General features: G+C 34.6%; 1 protein-coding gene and 1 pseudogene across 1 annotated transcript; one reads left to right on the top strand and one right to left on the bottom strand.

The window, feature by feature from the left end:
- Window positions 1-10,678: 10,678 nt before the first annotated feature.
- LOC131628400 (serine decarboxylase 1-like) lies at window positions 10,679-13,101 on the bottom strand. Its single transcript, XM_058899227.1, has 5 exons — window positions 12,790-13,101; window positions 12,483-12,714; window positions 12,179-12,372; window positions 11,457-11,593; window positions 10,679-11,357 (listed from the first exon to the last, which is right to left on the bottom strand). The coding sequence occupies exons 1-5, from the start codon at window positions 13,025-13,027 to the stop codon at window positions 10,776-10,778; spliced, it is 1,383 nt and encodes a 460-aa protein (XP_058755210.1). The 5' UTR covers window positions 13,028-13,101; the 3' UTR covers window positions 10,679-10,775.
- A 6,125-nt stretch (window positions 13,102-19,226) lies between these two features.
- On the top strand, window positions 19,227-20,922 carry LOC131628413 (110 kDa U5 small nuclear ribonucleoprotein component CLO-like; annotated as a pseudogene).
- The last annotated feature ends 776 nt before the right edge of the window (window positions 20,923-21,698 follow it).

The raw sequence follows: 21,698 nt of genomic DNA, 5'->3' as shown, positions 1-21,698 counted from the left end.
GAAATGTACTTCTGAAATAATGTCTGATACAGAAAAAAATAACAAACAACAACGATTCGATTTATTTAAAGCATGAAGATTACAAACACCACATTACATAAAATCAAAATTACATATTGTTAAACACGGGTAATTGACGATGAGTCAACATTTTGATAACGTCGGATCCCGATCTTTGAAGTTTCGCATCTAACTCGATCAGACCCTTCGAAGAAAATCGGTCGAAAGTTGTCCACAAAACCGCTAAATCTTCGTCGTTCTTGACTTCAAATGGGGTAAACTGAACGTCTCCCTCATCGTTAAGCGATGGTGAGCGGTACTCAAGCTTGACAACCTTCCGATTTTCCGGATATTGCAATAGAGTGTTGAGCGACGTTATCGATTCCGCGAACGGCGTGTCGCGCGAGAAGCGGAATTGGAACGACATCGGGTAGCCACTGGTGAAGTAGACAAATGCTAGGTGGGGGTAGGTTTGTGTCATTGGTGTTTTGTGGTGTGATGATGATGAAAAAGATTGTGTTGTTTTTCGAGCATTTGGTTCACGGTGTCTCATCCCCGACATAAATCCCCCTTGCTATCACCCAACCATCTCTTCAACGCCGCATGTGCGGATTCAACTCGGTTAGTTGTAGTGCAACCTAGATGTCTTACTCGATTCGTCCAAGCATAAACAACTTTTTCCTTTACTTTGTCAAGGATAGTGTATTCGACATAATGACAAAAAGTCTTAATAGAAACACACAAAGACCTAAAGTGTACCAATTTCTTGGTATACGACTCTTCGGAGCGTGCATCTAAAATCTCCCTCCATGCGGCCATAATCTTATCCACGACAACACCGGCTTTGATGACTTTACCGTTTTCATCCGGTCTATCTTTCGTGCCAACCGCGGGTTTGAGCTTACTTCTCACGTTGCACGTTATGTGATACCGGCAAAGTAATACGGTCGATGTCGGGAAGACGGTATCGACCGCATTCATCAAAGCATTGTCTCGGTCGGTAACAATGACACTTGGCATATTCTTTTGCTCAACCAACAAAGACTTGCATATTCCCAAAGCCCGTGTAAAGTTATCTTCTTTTTAACATTCCAAAAAAGCAAATCCAACCGAAAATGTCTTGTCCGTCGAGGTCACACCGACAATTTCTAGAAGCGGAAGCCTATACTTGTTTGTCTTGTACGTCGAATCCATCACAATAACGGTTGGTAATGTGTTGAACAATTTGATACTTTCAGGATGAGACCAAAAAATGTCACGCACCGTAACTTTGTCCCCACACGTTCGGAAGCTTGAAACGTATTGGTTATCGCCTAATAGTTTCAAAAGTTGTTGCATTTCCGACCTCGGACCCATTTTCAAGACTTTAAGGTTGTGTCGTTCATTGTATACTTGCTTGATATTTGAAACACTATCCGATTTATTTCGCTTCAAATCGGCAAGTATGTTTCTTGGCGCCACTTTGATTATCGATAAATCCGAAATAACATTCTTCTCTTCGCGGGACAACCGACACGCCATTGGATGCCCATGTATCTTGGCTTCCAAGGCATAATTATGAATTCCACAAATGACACTAAAATGCCACAGATCATCAATCCTCCGAGTCACACGCAACTTAAACGGACACCCACACTTTCTCGATCCCGTGTCTTCGTGTTTTAACACCCGGTTTGTTGGTACATACCTCCCACCTCTCTCGTAATTCAAAACAACAAAAGCTTTCCGTCTACTATTTCCATTGTCGGACCTTAATATAACAATGCCAAATCCAAGTTTACTAGCTTCACTACGAACCCAATCAAGCAATTGTTCACGACAAGCGAAGCTCCTATCTGTCATACCCCAAAATTTGCCCATCTCATTTCATCTTCAAGGGTTCAAGGTTCAAGGGTTTATTCAAGCAACATTCTCCTAATCGAGGGCCTCCTAAATTAGGGTTTGCATTTTTATCAAAGGAGTTTGAACCTCTAAGGCCTCAAATGGACCTCAAAGTATCTCATATGTCTCAAAGCATCTCCATGTCAAAAATCAAGCTTCAATTCCAAGGATTGCTCACTCAAAGGCTCACATGACCCACAGTCGACTAGTTTGACCTAAAAGTCAACTATAGTCAAAATACCGTCAAGCTTCGAGACTTTTGGTCAACATCAAGTATTTGAGGTTATATCCATCATTTGATCAAAGGTTGATCATGATTCATTAATAAAAACTCAGAAATGAACAAAGTCAAAAGGTTCAAATTAGGGTTTTTTAAAGTAAAAAGTGAACTAAACTTTGACTGGTCATAACTCTCACATGGAGTATCAAAAGTTTCCCAACCAAAGCCTATTTTGAAGGAAATTCAATTCTCTACAACTTTGCCTCTCACAAGGAATTGGCTCATGCAAAAATGAGGGATAGAAAAAAAACAAAGGCGAAATACAAAGGATAATCTTGTGACTGCTAAATCATCGAAGCTTCCCGTCAATGCTTGGATCTCTACAACATTTTTCATTGGTGCTTGGATCTCTACTAAGGCTTCTGCTCAACATCAGAACTGAAGCGATTCTCTTACATACAAAGCACATTCATTGGATTAGGCGAATTTTTAGGATTTGGAGAACATCAACGAGAAAGGGGTGGGTTAAATAAATTTTGAGCCTTATATCCATTGTTTCTTAAAACCATGAACCAGGCCAAGTTACAACATTCAAAAGTCCTAATTGAGGCAAGGTTAACTACGAAAGCTTATTAAGCAGGATTTTGTTATTACTGACTCCTAAGGTTGTTAAAATTGTTCCTAACCATTACGCTTCTTCAAACATTCATTTCTAATCATCCAGTCCTAATTCATAACGGACTTCGATTTCAAAACTTGCATACGCATCACATTGGAGTTACTTCTCAAAGGGTACAACATCACCTACAAATATACGCTTAGCATCAAAGAGATCTCGAAATGGGTTAATCAAAGGCGATCTTTTCTAACAAAACACTCTTGAATGGGGGAACCACGTCCAGAGGATTCTCCTAAACAGGGGCAAAATTTCAAGGATTATAGGGGCATACAATCAAGGATCCTATTAACTAGGGGCATTCATCCTAAGGTTCAATCGACTAGGGTCACATCTCGAAGCAATAACAATCAGGGGCATGTCAAACATGGGAGAAATTCAAATGGATAGATCACTATGGATAGCCCTTCATATCCCGGAGACAAGAGCATACCCTTCAATGCAAACGCTGAAGCATATGAATCACATTTGTATGACAAGGTTATTTCTTGGAGCACTTCCTTCATGGCTTGGAGATCAGAGGCATCTTTTTCCACAAAAATATTGGGATAGTGGATATCAAATCCATAGGGCGTCAATTCAAAGTATTAAAGGTGGGGAGAACCTCGAAAGGCTAAAGGCGTGGAGAACCTCTAAGGGTTAAAGGTGTGGAGAACCTCAAAAAGTTAAAGGTATGGAGAACCTCGAAAAGGCAAAGGTGTGAAGAATTCCAAAAGGCTGAAGGTGTGGAGAGTTTCAAGAGGTTAAAGGTGCAAATTGCCAAAGGTTAAAGGTGTGGAGAATTTCAAGGGGTTAAAGGTGCGAATTGCAAAAGGTTAAAGGCGTGGAGTAATCCAAAGGGTCCAACCGGGGCAAGACGCACAGCAAAGGGAAAAGGCGTTCTCACACCTTACAACATAGAGCAAATCTTTCTCCTAACTACGGTCTTCAAAGTTCAAAAGCAGGTATTGGGAAGTCACGCTAGCATCCAACAACCTTACAACATTAACAAGCTATATATGCTTTGGTTATCAACAACCTATCATTTGGGGCGTTCGCATACTACATATCACAATCATTTTTTGCAAACACAAATACATTATCAACGATCATTCAAATACAATCCGAACTAGGAGTTATTCTAACAAACATCCCATACATCAAAACATCCAAGTCATCACTCTAGTGCTAAACCATACTGTCCGCATGCTTCCCGGTAACCTTACTGTTGTCAGTAATCTCACTGATTGTTCATTCCCTAAACTGTACAATTTGGAGTTTTCCGGTAACCTTACCGTCTTCAGCAACCTTATTGTTTGTTTATTTCCAATCGCCTGATTGACGTATCCCGATAACCTTACCGATGACAGTAACCTTACTGTTTATTTATTTCCAATCGCCTGATTGACGTATCCCGGTAACCTTACCGATGATAGCAACCTTACGGAGATATTCACCCCAATCACCTGGCTGATGTATCCCGGTAACCTTACCGATGATAGCACCCTTGCTGTTCATTTCACTCATAAACAAACTACGCATACGCATAAGCATTACCCACATTACCAAGCCAGCATAAGCATAGTCGTGGTATAGGTGCAAACATGGTTTAAACAGAGTTCAATGGGTTTAAGGAGATAAAATATGGGGATTGCATCAGCATACATGCATAAGCATTAACATCAGCATACATACATTTGCATCAGTATTAGCATATATACATATGCATCAGCACAAGCATTCAAGTCAACATCATAAGACATCTACATGGTACAAACGCCCGAATCATAGGCATGTACACGCTACGCATTACACACTACGCTTCGCGCACCCCGCTTCGCACACTACGCATTACACACTACGCTTTACACACCATGCTTCGCACGCTAACTTGGTACGGACAGCATATACAACGCCAGGTCTCTGGCTCTCATATTTCTAAATCCTGCGGATATGTCAAAGAAATTTATGCAGGTACGCTTGTCAGAACCATGGCAGGTAATTCCTTGGGTGTAGGTAAGCTTTTCAGAACCATGACAAGTGATCCATTTGGTGCAGGTAAGTTTGCTAGAACTATAGCAAATGATTCCTTTTATACATGTAAACTTGTCCGAACCAGGGCAAGTGACTCATATTGGTGCAGGTAAACTTGTTCGGACCAGGGCAAGTGACTCCTTTTGGTGCAGGTAAACTTGTCCGAACCAGGGCAAGTGACTCCTATTGGTGCAGGTAAACTTGTCAGAACCATGGCAGGTGATTCCTATTGGTGCAGGTGAACTTGCTAGAACTATAGCATGTGATCCTCTTGGGGTTACACAAACTACGATAGTAAGTGGGTTAGACCAACTGCGAAGACTTACTAGAACTATAGTAAGTGGGTCATACCAACCATGAAGACTTACTAAAACTACGATAGTAAGTGGGTTAGACCAACTGCGAAGATTTACTAGAACTATAGTAAGTGGGTCATACCAACCACAAAGACTTACTAAAACTACGATAGTAAGTGGGTTAGACCAACTGCGAAGACTTACTAGAACTATAGTAAGTGGGTCATACCAACCACGAAGACTTACTAAAACCACGATAGTAAGTGGGTTAGACAAACTGCGAAGACTTGCTAGAACTATAGTAAGTGGTTCATACCAACTATGAAGACTTACTAAAACTACGATAGTAAGTGGGTTAGACCAATTGCGAAGACTTACTAGAACTATAGTAAGTGGGTCATACCAACTACGAAGACTTACTAAAACTACGATAGTGAGTGGGTTATACCAACTGTGAAGACTTACTAGAGCTATAGTAAGTGGGTTACCTACAAACTACGAAAGCTTGCTAGCGCTATAGCAAGCTGATTATCTTCTACACCACAAACTGCGAGTCGTCGCTATTGATAGCTACATTTATTCATCACGTTAGTCCCTCGGCAGTGATCTTCTTCAAAACTACAAAGGGTTTTACAAAGGAATTTTACAAAGGGTTTTACAACAGGGTTTTTCAAGGGTTCCTCAATTGGGTTTATTCATCACGTTAATCCCTCAGCAGTGATCTTTTTCAAAACTTCACCAATAACAAGCAAAGGTTTTATCTTTCTTTTCCAAAGTTACTAACATACTTCAACTAACATAACTAACAGTCATGCATCATTCAATTACATACCTCATTCATACATAATGCATATACATACATTGCTCTCATTTATTTTGAGAAGCTCACTGCATCATACATCACGTGCATCATGACATTGCATAAGATTAAGGTTGCCTTTTCAGGCCATGCTACAATCAAAACACGTGGTTCCTTCCAAAAAGCATTTGCTTCACATTCAAAAAAAGAGGGGTATTTACCTTGGATGGCATCTTTAAGCCCATCTCCCGCGGAACTTTTTCCCAACAAATGCAAATTTCAAGGCATTTCAGTGTTCAATCATCTTTTACCTTTAGATCACGATAGGCAGACGTGCCTATCTGACTCTTCAGGTTTAAAAAGATTGAACAGGGGCAGCTGGCATACCCCAAAATTTGCCCATCTCATTTCATCTTCAAGGGTTCAAGGTTCAAGGGTTTATTCAAGCAACATTCTCCTAATCGAGGGCCTCCTAAATTAGGGTTTGCATTTTTATCAAAGGAGTTTGAATCTCTAAGTCCTCAAATGGACCTCAAGGTATCTCATATGTCTCAAAGCATCTCCATGTCAAAAGTCAAGCTTCAATTCCAAGGATTGCTCACTCAAAGGCTCAGATGACCCACAGTCGACTAGTTTGACCTAAAAGTCAACTATAGTCAAAATACAGTTAAGCTTCGAGACTTTTGGTCAACATCAAGTATTTGAGGTTATATCCATCATTTGATAAAAGGTTGATCATGATTCATTAATAAAAACTTAGAAATGAACAAAGTCAAAAGGTTCAAATTAGGGTTTTTTAAAGTAAAAAGTCAACTGAACTTTGACTGGTCATAACTCTCACATGGAGTATCAAAAGTTTCCCAACCAAAGCCTATTTTGAAGGAAATTGAATTCTCTACAACTTTTCCTATCACAAGCCAAGGCCAGAAATGTTTCATTTGAGAGATATGGTACAAAAGATTATAGGTCCTTTTCAAAAGTCAACCAAAAGCAGTTTTCTGTCAAAGACCATATCATCAAGATAAAATCTCCAAATGAAAAATATGTTACAAAGTGGCTTATAGAGGACATCTTGAGGTTTCCAAAAAATTCTAGAACTCTCTCATATCTTAAAAATTGAGGGAGATATGCCTTGTCAAAGTTGGTGAATTTTGGTTGAAATATGTGAAGAAAAGAAGGTTCAAAATGGATATTTTTACAAATGGGTCTAACTTATTATGATCCGAACTTGTTTATCAAGTATTCAAGAAGCTCCAAAACCAATCCCATGATTTAGTTGATTTTATTATAATTTTTGTGAATTTTTATTCATTTAAAACATAATTTAAATCAAATAAATCAAGGAAAAATTAGAGATATGATTTAAATTCATACTCCGATCATATTCAATCAATATTTAAGTCATATTGTGTATCCAAATTCGTGCACATGGTAATTGGAAAGATTGAATGGAATTTGAACCAATTTAGAAAGGTTTTATAACTAATTTCAATCTAATTTCAATCAAATCTTATTCATGGGAAATACTTGATTCGGTCCAAATATTTTGACCTAAATCAATCCCATATAAGGATACAACAATTGCAGATGCGAGGAGAGAGGATTTTTGGCCTCCAAGACCTTCATGAGAGCTTCAAAAAAAGTCAAAAAAGGGGGATCCGGGTTCAAGGATTCAAGCCGATTTAAGACGAGTTAAAGACTGGAATCGATTCTGTGGTGTCTCCTGAAGCTACCTGCAGCACCCTCAAGGATTCACGCATCCTGAATCACGCCCCATCGGTCACGGTTTTGAACCAAGTTTGCAAATTTTGTTCGTTGTTATATACGCATTATTAATTGAATTTGGTTATATATTTGTGTTCAGGATGATGTTTGTGAGATTTCTGTGCCATTTAATTGTTGTTTGAGTACAGGAATTGCTTGACACCATTGCTAGGTTTGGAAGCTCCAAGTTTGGGGTCTTTCCGTATAGGTGAAATTGGTCCAAACCAAAGGCATCCACGCGTTCAGAAGGAGATTACGAGTTGAACCGTGACTTGACTTGGTATTTATTTGGTGTTTTTACGAGTTTTGTGTCTGCAGGTATTTTTGCTACCTTTAATTTCGCAGCAGAAACGGGGCTAATTCGTAGCTAATTCGCGTATTTAGTTGACAGCATAGAAACGTGGTGCATCTGGCAAGAGACTCTTACTGGTGAAGGAGTGAACTGGGGTTCGAACCCCATACGCGACATGTTATTTTTTGATAACTTGTATGTTTTAATCTGCTCACAGATCCCACGCAACGAGCCTACACGCTCCTTCCATGCACCCTCGTGTCACGATCGTTGGATCTCCAGCAAACAGGATCCAACGCTCCATAGCGTAAAGCTCCACCATGGACACTCAGGAGCCACCACACAGGATAACACGCCCAGGTTTTATCTTTCTTTAATTATTTTTATATTATTTGTATAACCATATAATTACTCTCAATTATTTTATATGCATATAATTTAATTTTAAAATTAAGTTAATAGGATAATAAAATTAGGATTAGGTTAATGACTAGGTTTAGGATTTTTCCCGATTATCTCGATTATTCGATTTAACTTATTTAATCAACTTTAATTATAAAAATCTCAAAAACCCTAGAAAGTTATCAAAGTATTAGGGTTTACCCAATCCCACTGGCCACTTGGCCAAAATATTAGGATTTAATTTATTATTCGTTTCGACTAAATCTATTGATCGCGATGGGTAATAATCGATTATTTAATTATTTAATCAATTAAAATAAAAATACATTTTATTTTGCTAAAAGGTGTTAACCATCTTATTGGTTACGATGATTAGCATATTTCCCTTTAAAAATTTGTTATTATTTTTAATCAAAGCTATTGATTATGAGGGATAACGATAAAATTAAATAATTAAAATACATCTATTTGCTATTAGTGATAATCGAACCAATCGATTAGAATTGTTAGTAATCCTTTACTAATCTATTAATTATAGTGATCAAACCTATTGATCATTGCGATTAATAGTGCAAATTAAAAACAGGGTTGTACGCCATTTAAAACACATCAAACCACAAACTACGGATTTTCATCACTTCGATAACGTAATTCAAAATACCTTGCAAACCATAAATTTCAAAACTACGATAAGGTAACTCAAAATACCTTCAAACAATTGCATGTCAAATCTAAGGCGTACAACCCTGCCTCGAACTACGTAGACTCTGATCTTCCATAAGGAGGTACGTAGGCACTTGGCAACAAGGCGAGTCCTCTTCCCCAAAACCTCAATTCATCCAAATCTCACTTTTCGCCCTTTTCATTTCTTTAGCTATTAACCTTAATAATTTTAGCCATAAAACCTTTGCTTTAACTCAAAACCTTAGGAAAAGGTTAAGGGTGTCTAACACCTTCCCTTGACCTGAATATAATATCTTACCCAGAATCTCTTAACTGTGTAGAGTTTCCTATTCGCCCTGGTAGAATAGGTGGTGACTCTAAAATCTTAATTTTTAGGGCAGGTTACTACACTATCATTTGTAAATTGTTGTCGTACATCCACCGCATCGATCATGGCTTTAACATCATTAACTGGCTCGTTATTAACGTTGACATCTTCCGGAACTACTACGTCATCGGCAACAATGTTGTCCGGATGCACCATACCTAACATATGCAAAAATATGCTAAAATAGTCAAAACTGTTTTTTTAATTCTGCCAGACATTATTTCGGAAGTACATTTCCGAAATTTGTTAGGTGACTTATTTTGGAAATGAACTTCCGAACTGACGGAGTTTTCATCTCTTGAATCAGCAACAATGAAGTGAAATAGGGGATAAAATGAGTGATGTTTACCTCAAATTGTAGCTTTCTATGCTCCCTTTAACGTGACCAACCGTTTGAAACTTGATTTTGAGACGAAAAATGGATTGATATTGATGAAAGTTTTGGAGATGGTTTGGGTTTGTTTTTGATAAAAATGATGAAATAGTGAAGGAGGGAAAATGGTATATGAACAGATTATTTCAGAAATGTACTTCCGAAATAATACCTGACTGTTAAAACCAACGTATATTTTGAATTTTCATGCATTTCGGAGATGCATCTCCAAAAACACCAAAAAATTGGTGTTTTCAGATATGCATTTCCGAAGTCTGAAAAAATCTATAAAAAAATTACTTCGGAGATACATCTCCGAAGTAGGGGCAAGTTTGGAATTTCACTGGGGGTCACTCCATAGGGGGGGTCAGGAAAGAAATTATCAAGGAAAAATTAAATTAAATTCCAGGTACAAATTACATAGTCTTGCGCCACTTTAGTTTGTTCGTGAATTTTCATGATAGTTAATATTCGTGATATAAAGAACTTTCCATCACATTAAGGTCTTTTAATGATAATATTTTTTAGGATAAAAAATTGATGTGTGGAATTTTAGATCGAACTCTAGCAATAATTTTTTGTTTGGCAGAGTTTAAGTATTTTGTCGAAGTTTGTTCACATGCGATGTTCAAGTCCTGCATGCTATAGTCGAAGAGTGTTCTAGTATGCAATATTTGATAATGCTAGGTTTGTTAGCATGTCGAATTGGGTATGTTTTTTAGCCTAATTGTTTATGTTAGCTTGTAGTCTAAGTTAGTTTAGTAGTCCATAAATAGACTAGTTCTCTCATGTTGTAGAAAGAGGTTGATTGTTGTTATTTACGTGTAATCTGTAAAGCCTAATAGAGAAAGTGAATAGAAAAATTGTCACAACTAGGGCTGGCAATGTTCCGAGCGTTAAAGAGTTGACACATATGTTATTTAAAATTAAACGTTGAATAAGTAAATGGATGTGACTACTGATCCAATAATTGAGATCATTAATTAATTAATATTACAAACAATTTAGCTAATAATTACTTGATATTTTGTGTATCGCACAAGCACAATTTTTAGAACCAACATCGTTTGCAATGCATAAAGGCTGAAGTTGTCCGTCTTTATACCAAATGGATCGTTTTTGGACAAATTCACGAACAAATGTGTCCAACATTTCAATAGTAACATGCTTCAACACTACCACATGTGAAATATTTTTATTGCTAGCCAAATTCCATCTACGAGTAAAATTATCATCTAAGGGTCTCTCAAAGACAACTATGTTGCTATACTCATTTAACATTGCACCAATTCCAACATCACGTAGTTGATTTAGCAAGTAACGTGCTTTGAATATGCAATCATGCACTTCATTCTCAAGTCTTGTTAAACCCATTTTTTTGAGAGCATACCAAAGGAAGATTGGAGCATGTCCACAACGACTACCTGTAATTGTGGCATCTCTTGAAGCAATGATGTCAACATCACTTGAAAGTGCATTAATGTATTTCAAACGAGTTATCAAAACACCACAAGGAGATGGACATCCCAAAAACTTGTGACCTGAAATAGTTACACTGCCAATAGGTTTCTTGAAGCTAATCCTTAGAGCCTAACCAATCACCAAAACAATATTTTAGAAAAAATCTTTGGTGCTCATGATAGATGAATTTATTAAAAGAATATGTTTATGTAAGGTGATTTTACTCACTTGTTTAATGAAGGGTAACATGATTCCATATAGAGCTCCATCACAGTGGATGTAGAATTGATCATTTGTAAATCCACATTTATCAAGTGTTTGTATTACAAGATCAAGATCATCAATACCTCCTTTCAAAGTTGTCCCTACAACAAAAGTAATCATTTAAGTTTTTTTCATACATTTTGTAAAACCATTCTAGAAATTGTGGAATAAATATTTTCAGAAACGTTGATGGTTAATAACTATATGCCTTCTATTTTTAATGTGAGGTGAAAGTGGATTCATGCTCATGCTCTAGATTTAGCAATTTCACTGTTACACTCGGAGCAGGACCCGCTCAAGTGGTTAGGTATTTAAGGTTATTTTAGATGATCAGCTGCGCTTCTTTAATTTTTACAGGTGGTTAGATTTTCCTCCCTCTAGCATGCTCTCTTCGTTGGCTTGTTACTCTTGTGGCTTTAGTATATATCGATTTGTTGGTTTGTTGACTTGTTTTTTTCTTTTGCAGTTTGGTCTGGTGTGGTGTTGGTTTGCTTGTTGTTTTTTGCTCTTTAATTTATTTTATTCTTATGTGCTTTTGTCTTGACTTGTAGTTCTTGCACACTGCCGGTAATTTTTGTTTTTGTTTTTATTTATACATTTTTATTATATTTTTAATTTTTATATATGATTATTTCCTTTGCTATTAAAAAATAATAATACAACATAATTAGACAAGAGGAGAATACCTATGTTTAGATTGATGATGGCTGGTTTGTCCTTATTGGCAAGTAGAGAAGCCTCTAGTTTAGCACAATCAATTTCACCAGAGATCAAAGAGCCAACCTTCAAACATTTCATTCTATACATTTTTGCTATTTTGTATATCGAATAATGTGAATCTTCTGATGTATATAGAATTCCATCCGGAAGTTGCTCTCTCCTGTATTAATTATGTCGTTAAGAGTTAAAAACATCTCATTTAGTGACTAATATTATTTTTCAATATTATTTTCCACTTTTTTTTAGCAAGTTGTAGGTAGAAAAACTGACCCTACTAAAATTCCATGAAGATTGCCTTCGGTTCCACCAGTAGTGACGTATCCCCAGTATTCATTCTTCTCAATTTCCCATAGTTTAGCAAACCAATCAAGCACACTAACTTCAAATTTCATTGAGTTTAGAGAGAAACTGCTTCCAAGAAATGGATCTCCAGCATTATTCAAGTGAAATTGAAGCAACGGTGCCAATGCCTCATAGTTGAAGTCTTGATTTGTAGGGTACCCTTCAATACAATATTATTACGTAGAAGTTAGATATAGAAACAGTATATTGCTAAATAGAAAAATGAAGCAGTTACCTAAGTTACGCAAGTTGTAGTTGGTTAGAGTCTGAGCATAGCGAGAAATGAGTGCATCCAAATGAGTATCTGTTTCACCAATGCAATGAGTGATAGCAAGTCTGTCACTATTGTTTTCATCAACATTTTCATGTCTCTCTTCTTCTCTTGTTAGCTTAGCATCATGATTGAAAGTCAATGTCACTGCCATGTTGTTTCCTTCTACACTCTCCATTATAGATATTTTCCTGTAATACATGTGTTACCAATATTAACATATAGAGTAATGATATATCATATCAACAACTTTTCATATCTTTTTATCGCTCAAACTTTAAAGATGGTGGATACACAAATGAGGTGTATACTTAATATATTTGTAAAGTGATAGAAATGATAAGATGAAGTGTTAAATGTATATCATTACTCATGCCAGAACATTTTCCCCCAACAAACACAAAACATTTATAACAGGTAGTTTCTTGTTATGGGGTTTTGTCCCAATTATGGGTCTGGTCCCTTGTTATTTTGTTGGCTCTATATAGTTATTTTTCTTCTTTTTGATTTAGGAGTTACTCCCTCCTTCTCATAATAAATATTTTATTTGAGTTTTGCGCAAATTTTAAAAAAATAATTAGATATATTTATTTTAATAATTAAATTAATATTATTTATTAAAATACTTTTATTTATTATAGGTAGTGAAAAGAATAATAAATGTTATATTGATATTTTAAAAAAATATTTATTTTAAAAAAAGTACAAATGAAATAATTATTATTAAGAAAAAGATTGAGTACTTTTTGAAATCTCAATAATTTATTTGTTTTGTTGGCCAGCTTTACTTTTCCCTTTGGTTAAATTGGAATTTATTGCGGCTGTTACATATCCAAAATGATAAGATTTTTCATTCCATTAAAGAATAATATATTAGAGTTATGAAATTTTATTTTTTGACGAGAAAAATTCAGTAAAATTGGTCAAAATCACAAGATTTATTTTCTTTTGAATACATTTTTACACTATAGTAAATGTGTGTTGTTCACTATAGTGGTTATACGATGAATAATACTTTTTAAATGAACATTATTATTTAAATAAATACTTAGGAATATTTTTGTAACATAAATTAAAATTATACTATTAACAATTTTATTAATAAAAATGTATGTTATAATAATTTATTTTACATAATTTTTTAACTATTTAAAATATTTCTTTGACCACAAAAATACAAAATATTTATTTTATTTACATAAATCATGAACTCCCATTTAATAACTATGTAAAATAAATGGTTAAAATTTCAAAAATAAAAATAAAATTGATTGTCATTTTTTTTTTGTCAGAATTGATGGTCATATTTAAACAGAAAACATTACATCCGAGCAAACGGTTAATTATTTTATTTATAGATTGTCATTTTAAAAAGATGAATACTCACTAAAAAAAAATGTTATACAGCGACGTGGAAGCCACGCCGCAATGTTAAAAATCACGTCACAATCAAACAATAGCGACGTCACGACGTGGGCTGCTATGTCGCAAGAGCACGTATGGCAAAGCAGTAGCGACGTGGAAAACACGTCAGAAGGTTGTGACGACGTGATTCCCACGTCGCAATAAATTTATATGGGGAACATGTCCCTGCACGCAGAGCAGGTGTGGCAGGTGTGGGGGACTGTAAAATTGACTTTATTAGCGACGTTGGTCCTACTTTAAATGTTTTTTTTTTTTAAAAATTAAATAACGCATGTATAATTGTATTTTTTTTATAATAATAATTACACACTCTGCCACATCTGTAAAAGTGGCAGAGTTACTTTCCCAGTAAAATGTTGCGACGTGGGAGTAACGTCACAACCCAAATTCAAAAAATTTCAAACTTCCCTCCAACTACAATGTTAAAGTTTTTATTTTTTTTGTTTTTTACTTTTAAGTAGCGACGTGATAGCCACGTCGCAAATGTTTTTTAAAAAAACAACCCCTGACATCTCTGATAATAACGTTGGATTGATTTTTTTAATATAAAAGTTCGTTGTGACGTGGTAATCACGTCGCAACTACTGACGTGATAGCCACGTCGCTAATTTGTGTCGCAGGGGACCAACTTTCTTGTATTGATTTTAGCAATTTATGGTTATTGAGCTAAATTAAAATATAGGAGAATGAACGTGCATCTGTTTGGTAAAAATAGCAGTTGACTGATAAGCTAGCTGATAGCTTATAGCTTATGACTGATGGCCGATGACTGATAACTTATAGCTTATAGCGGATGGTTGAGACTGATAGTTTATAAGTTCATTGAAGTATTTGGTAAAATTAGCGGTTCAATTAACTTATAAATGTAAAATGACATAAAAGATATTTAATATATAATTATTTTATTTTAAATTAAAATAAATTATAAGAGTTAAAAATAAATTTTAATTGAAATAATAAGGATAAAAAAGGAAGAAAAAGTAATAAGCTATAAGACATAAGCTAAAACGCTATTTGAAATAGCGTCTGAAAAATAAGTTATAAGCTAGTAAAATAAGTTATAAGCTCGTGATGAAAAGACCGTTATCAAACGAGTCTAAATTATCATATGAGCTTATAAGACATAAGCTATAAACTCGAAAATATATCTTACCAAACAGAGCTGTTTTTAAAAGTAGCTTATTAGATATAGATGAAATAGTTCAATTAAAATATGTTTATTGAGCTAAATGAATGTAAATTAGTAATTTATGGTTCAATTTCTATTAGCAACATTTATTAATTTTAAAAAGTTGTTAATTAATAAAGGAGAGTGAACGTGCTTGTAAAGTGATGAAAATAAATGAAGGGGAAAAAAGCTTACTTGTGATTACAAAAAGGAGCAGCAGATTTAAAAACGTTTTCTTTCTTTGTTTAATTGATCTTTCCTTCTAACGGTGTGTTTAGTTGGTGCTAAATCTCTCCTTTATATAATAAAAAATATACATAGCATTGAATATGAAAATACACTTATGATGGTGACCCTCATTTAAAAGTCATTAGCGGCAACAACTTGATTTGCATGTCTTAAAATTGCAATTTTCTGGTTCGATCCCCCGCAACTGCGATCGGGAGGGGGATGGAACCACTTGATGCCAGAACTCGCCCCCGAACCGGACTAAACCGGTGGTATAAAGCCAAAAAAAATTGCAATTTTCTTTCAAATTGAGTAGACAATTTTAATTCAACTTAACAGCATATTGGCTGCTATACTGTTACAATAGTGCTTTCTACTATATAAATTATATTAATATATAACTTTTAAATATTAATATCTAATTTATATATCAATTTGTATTTATTGATTTAACTATTATTTATATTTATTATACTTAAAAAATACCCAATAGTTTGCAGTTGTTTTGATTTGTATAAAGGTCTAAAATCAACTTTTAAAATGAAACTAAAAATCAATTTTTGTGAATGATAGGAGTTGAAGAAGACAAAAATAATATGAAGTTGTTAATGCTACCAACTAAACTAAGAGAACATACATAATAAGTATGTTTTTCTAATATTAGATTTTTATATTTCAGTTGGTGAAACTCATCATCGATGGTTATTAGAAAAAATATTGTTATACACAAGTTAGGTATGTGTAACTTTAAAAATATCTAATTTTTATGATTTTTTTTAAGGCCACGCTCTCCTCGTTGTATCTCTTCTTTTGCTTTTTAATATATAAAATTTATATAATAATAATAATAATAATAATAATAATAATAATAATAATAATAATATATTTGTCTTTTTAAATATTTACAATTAAATTGAAATTTTAATTATATATGTCCTTTTTAAGGTCACGCTCCCCCTCTATTTTATATAAAATTTTAAGAGTGAAAGTGCTAGTATGAGACGCTTGTGCCGGCCTTACCCCCGTATAATAAATTTTTATTTTTATTTCTATACAAAATTACATGTTGCTTTTCTATTTGTTGTTAATTGCCATTTTTTTCATAATTTATTATATTTTTTAGTTATTGTTCACTAGTTCAAAATGTGTGCATCCTATAGATTTAAAGTATAGCAGAACATGATAATGACAACAATACCGAGTTCGATTATTTTTAATATTTGGATTTTGCATTAACCAACTTCATTAATGCATTAATCAAATTTTTATACTGCATTAACCAAATTTGAGTAATGCTATTCTTACACCTATGAACAGTACTTTACAGTAGTCATCAAATTCGGTTAATGCAATGTAAAAACTTGGTCAATGCAGTAATGAAGTTGGTTAATGCAATATCCAGGTATTAAAAATAATTTTTAGCAGTCATCAAACTTGGTTAATGCAGTGTAAAAATTTGGTTAATGCAGTAATGAAGTTGGTTAATGCACGTCCGTACATGAACAGTGTCGTTCTTAATTTTAAAAATAAAAATAAATATTATTACTTTATTTTAAAAAACACTGTTCACCGTATAAATACGGTAAACAGTGTTTAGCGTAAGTGTTCGGTGTAAGAATAGCATTATACATATAACTATTATAAAAGAGTAGGTGAGATAGGTCAATTAAAAGTGTTATTAATTAAATCACAATGATGTCAGTTGTTGATCCGATGATCAATTTGTGACAACAACATTTCTTTAAATTTTCTCATAATATGCTAATGTGGTGCAATGTAAACCTTATAAAATCTATGGATTGCATTCCTAAGTTTATTAGTAGAAGACTTGTGCGTCCGCACGGGTAAATCAAATTTTAAGATGAATAATGTATTATAAACGAAAAAAAAAATTTTAAAATTCGAATGAGAAATGTAAATTTAAGATTAATAAAACATAATATAGATGAAACGAATCTATTTATAATAGCTATGTAAGAAAAAATATGGAAATGCAATAGTCATTCGTATCAAATTACCAACAGATAAATTTAATATGTCTAATAAATATAAATATTTATAAATATGACAAATAACTATAAACATTTACAAATATCACTGATGATTATAAATATTTATAATATTTTGTTGTTTAAATAAAAAAGATATTGTAGTGATAGTGTCCCGTGAAAATTGTGAGTTTATGCTAATTATAAATATTTATAATATTTTGTTGATTAAATTAAAAAAAGATATTGTGGTGATATTGTTCCGTGAAAACTTCTTAGATGAATAATTTTCAATATTAATTGCTATATAATTTATTTAAATAAGTCCCTCTCATAAAAATGGTTAAGGAAAGTGGACCAAGATTGAGGCAATCCTTATTCATACTGTTATAGGACCTCTGGTCCAACATATGTATAATTTGAACAATGAAATATAGTAATGGGAATGACTATCTAGCATAATTGAAAAGAAATGTTTGACAATTGACATTGTATTTTTCTGATAACAGTTTTGTTCAAAAATCTACCTGAGGAGCAAATGACTAACCAAGTGCGGAGTGCCGAGTCTAAAAAAGGGATTTATAGAACTTGGAGAATAATAGCTACCTGAGGAGCAACCGTAGTCTTTAGATACTTAACCATCATGCTAATATACTTGTCCATCATGCTAATAAATCCTTGTCATAAAGTAAGTGTTGAAAACTCACAAAAGCTGTGTGACATTACAAAAGAGGTTCAAACAATGAATCTTGTATTGTTCAAATAATGTGATAGGATTATGGAGATAATTTTAGTCAATTTAAATGTTTAAGTTAGAATATTAATTTAGTAAGTATTTTATTTTAAGTGTTATTTAGCTCCTTTTGTAATTGGACCTTTAGGTTTATTATTCATTGTCACTATTATATATGTAGTCTCTATGAGACATTGAAAGAATCAATCAAAGAAATCAAAGTTTATCTTTATCTTTTATTTTAACTCTCTTAGCCTTTAGTGTTCTTCCTCTTTAGTGTAGAAAACTCTAATTTCATAGTTTTGGTAGGATAGCTTCCTATCAATTGGTATTTTCATCCATGTACTCAAATTCTCCTATGGATTACCCTTATCATACACCTTCCTATCATCCATGGAGTATTCCTCCTATCTATCCTACAAACCCCTCTTTCACAACTCCTACCACAACCTCATTTCCATTTTTTCCATGGGAACTTTTTACACCTTATTACACTCATGTTGGATCCTCATCACCAAATTTGTATCCAAACCATGGGTATTCACCACATCCACCTAATCCTAACCCATACTCATCTTATTCATCATCTCCTTATTCATATTATTACAATAATTATCACCAACAACCCCAACCAACAAAAACCTCTGTCTCAATTAATCATAAATATCAAAAGCAATTGCAAGTTTCTCGTCTTTGTTTTAAGAAAAGATTAAAAAAAAGAAAACCTCTCAAAAAAAACCTTCTCGCTCAAAACCTCTTCTCCGGTGCTACTCACACTCCATCTCTCTCAATCCATTCCCACTATTCACCATAGATGACAGCTTATACGACGAGTTCAGTAACTACATCGGCCCCGAAGACTCTAACGGAGCCGCCGAATTCGACGACGAAGGTCCCTCAAACGGATGGCTGACAACCGACGCCTCCGCCGATGTAGACATGCTCGAAAATCAAGTAGTTTTAGCCGAGGACAAAAAGTACTACCCAACCGTTGAAGAAGTTTATGGCGAGGACGTTGAAACCCTGGTTATGGACGAAGATAAACAGCCACTAGAACAATCTATTATTAAGCCAGTGAAGAATAAGAAATTCGAAGTGGGTGTTAAGGATTCTTCAACTTACATTTCGTCGCAGTTTGTGCTAGGGTTGATGTCAAATCCTTCGTTGGCGAGGAGTGTGGCGTTGGTGGGGCATTTGCAGCATGGGAAGACGGTTTTTATGGATATGCTTGTGGAGCATACTCATCATATGTCAACTTTTGATTCTCAAAGTGAGAAGCATGTGAGGTATACTGATACTAGGGTTGATGAACAAGAGAGGAAGATTTCTATTGAAGTTGTTCCTATGTCGCTGGTGTTGGAAGATAGTAATTTTAAGTCTTATTAGTGTAATACTATGGATGCGCCGGGTCATGTTAATTTTTTGGATGAAATGACTGCTTCTTTGAGGCTTGCTGATGGTGTTGTTTTGGTTGTTAATGTTGGCGAAGATGTTATGGTAAACATAGAGAGGGCAATACGTCATGCAATTCAGGAGCGATTGCCTATTGTTATTGTAATGAATAAGGTTGACATGCTCATAACTGAACTTAAACTGCCTCCAAAAGATGCTTACCATAAATTGAGGCATACTTTGGAAGTCATTAATAACCATATATTTGCTGCCTCCTCAGTGTCGGGGATGTCCAAGTTATAGATCCCGTTGTAGGAAATGTTTGTTTCGCAAGTGGCACTGCTGGATGGTCATTTACGTTACAATCATTTGCTAAACTGTATGGGAAGCTACATGGAGCTCCCTTGGAAGCTAATAAATTTGCTTCCCACCTTTGGGGTGACTACTATTATAATTCCGATACCAGAGCATTCAAAAAGAAACCTCTTTTGGGTGGTGAAGAACAATCTTTCGTTGAGTTTGTGTTGGAGCCACTTTACAAAATATATAGCCAAGTGATTGGGGAGCATAAAAAGAGTGTGGAGACAACGCTTGCGGAACTTGGTGTTACCCTAAGTAACACTTCCTATAGACTGAATGTCAGACCTTTGCTAAGGTTGGCTTGCAGCTCTGTTTTTGGTTCAGTTTCAGGTTTCACTGATATGCTTGTTCATCACATACCTTCACCAAGAGATGCTGCAGTTAGGAAAGTTGATCATATATATATATATATATATACTGGACCCAAATCTCTACTCACAACCACAACCATGATTTCCGCAAGGTATTCGGCTTTAATAATATTTGTAAATATCATTTTCATCAAGTCCAATTTAATGCACCTCATGGGGTTTGAGCTCAAGAAGCTTATTCTGATTTTTACAAATCTGCTACTAACCGTCATTCTGGTTTTTGACCCTGGACTGAACCTTCTGCAACATTGTCGTGTTGGTGATAGCGGAAAATTGACTGAACACACTTTGCATATTATCAATTCAATCGATAAGATCATTGAAGATTTTCTTTTGTTCTGTTTGGTTGATGCTAACTCTAAATTATCCAAAGCTTTACTCTACAATGTCGTTAAAGGTTTCTCAACATTTGTGAAGACGATACAATCATGAACATCCAATTCTGATCATATTATTGTTCATTAAATATAGAAGGAGAAAAACCTTTCTCTATTATTCAGCTATAAGCCATATTTTGCATTGTTGTGCTTGGAATATTCACTGTTGAATCTAGCAAACATAACACGAATCCGTGGGCAAAGATGTCTAGTGGGTTGTTCCTTGAGGTGTACTTTGACTCTTAGCAGCATCATTCCCATTATTAGCTGGGCACTATTTTCAACAACATTCACTAGTTATCAATTGGTATTATCTAAAGTGTATGAAGCTATACTATTTTCTAATGACCTCATATTCATTGCTTTGCGAAGCACTAAGATAATCCATGGTGTAGGAAATAATCCAAGAGATAGACAAGTTTGGTTCCATGATGATCACATAATACATCAATTTCCACCAACTGTTGTTGGAATTAATCTTGTTGTTATGTGGGTTGATTATTATTCTACACATCCATCTTGTTGCCCGTCAATATAGAAATTGTATGTAGTGGCTCCAAGTTCATCACTTAGGGTTGTTTGGATCCCAAACTCAACTGAGATGTATGAGAAAGTTATGAGAAAATGATTAGTTCCTTCAACAATGGCCTGTATTGATATTGATGGTATTTATGTTGGTTTCCATATCTCAATTATATGTCTACAACATTGAGGACAATGTTGATTTTCAAGGGGTAGGTAATGATAGGATTATGGAGATAATTTTAGTCAATTTAAATGTTTAAGTTAGAATATTAATTTAGTAAGTATTTTATTTTAAGTGTTATTGGG

Source organism: Vicia villosa, unplaced genomic scaffold (genome assembly GCF_029867415.1).
Source record: "Vicia villosa cultivar HV-30 ecotype Madison, WI unplaced genomic scaffold, Vvil1.0 ctg.000451F_1_1_3, whole genome shotgun sequence".
In the NCBI taxonomy this organism is placed as follows: Eukaryota; Viridiplantae; Streptophyta; class Magnoliopsida; order Fabales; family Fabaceae; genus Vicia; species Vicia villosa.
The sequence above is the reverse complement of the archived record's forward strand: the minus strand, read 5'-3'. Positions and strand labels throughout refer to the sequence as shown.

Coding starts and splice junctions, on each gene's coding strand:
- LOC131628400 (XM_058899227.1), bottom strand. CDS start 13,027: ATGTATTACAGGAAAATATCTATAATGGAGAGTGTAGAAGGAAACAAC. Junction 11,594..12,178: donor CATCATCAATCTAAACATAG/GTATTCTCCTCT, acceptor CTTTTGTTGTAG/GGACAACTTTGAAAGGAGGT. Junction 11,358..11,456: donor TGTTACCCTTCATTAAACAA/GTGAGTAAAATC, acceptor GTGATTGGTTAG/GCTCTAAGGATTAGCTTCAA.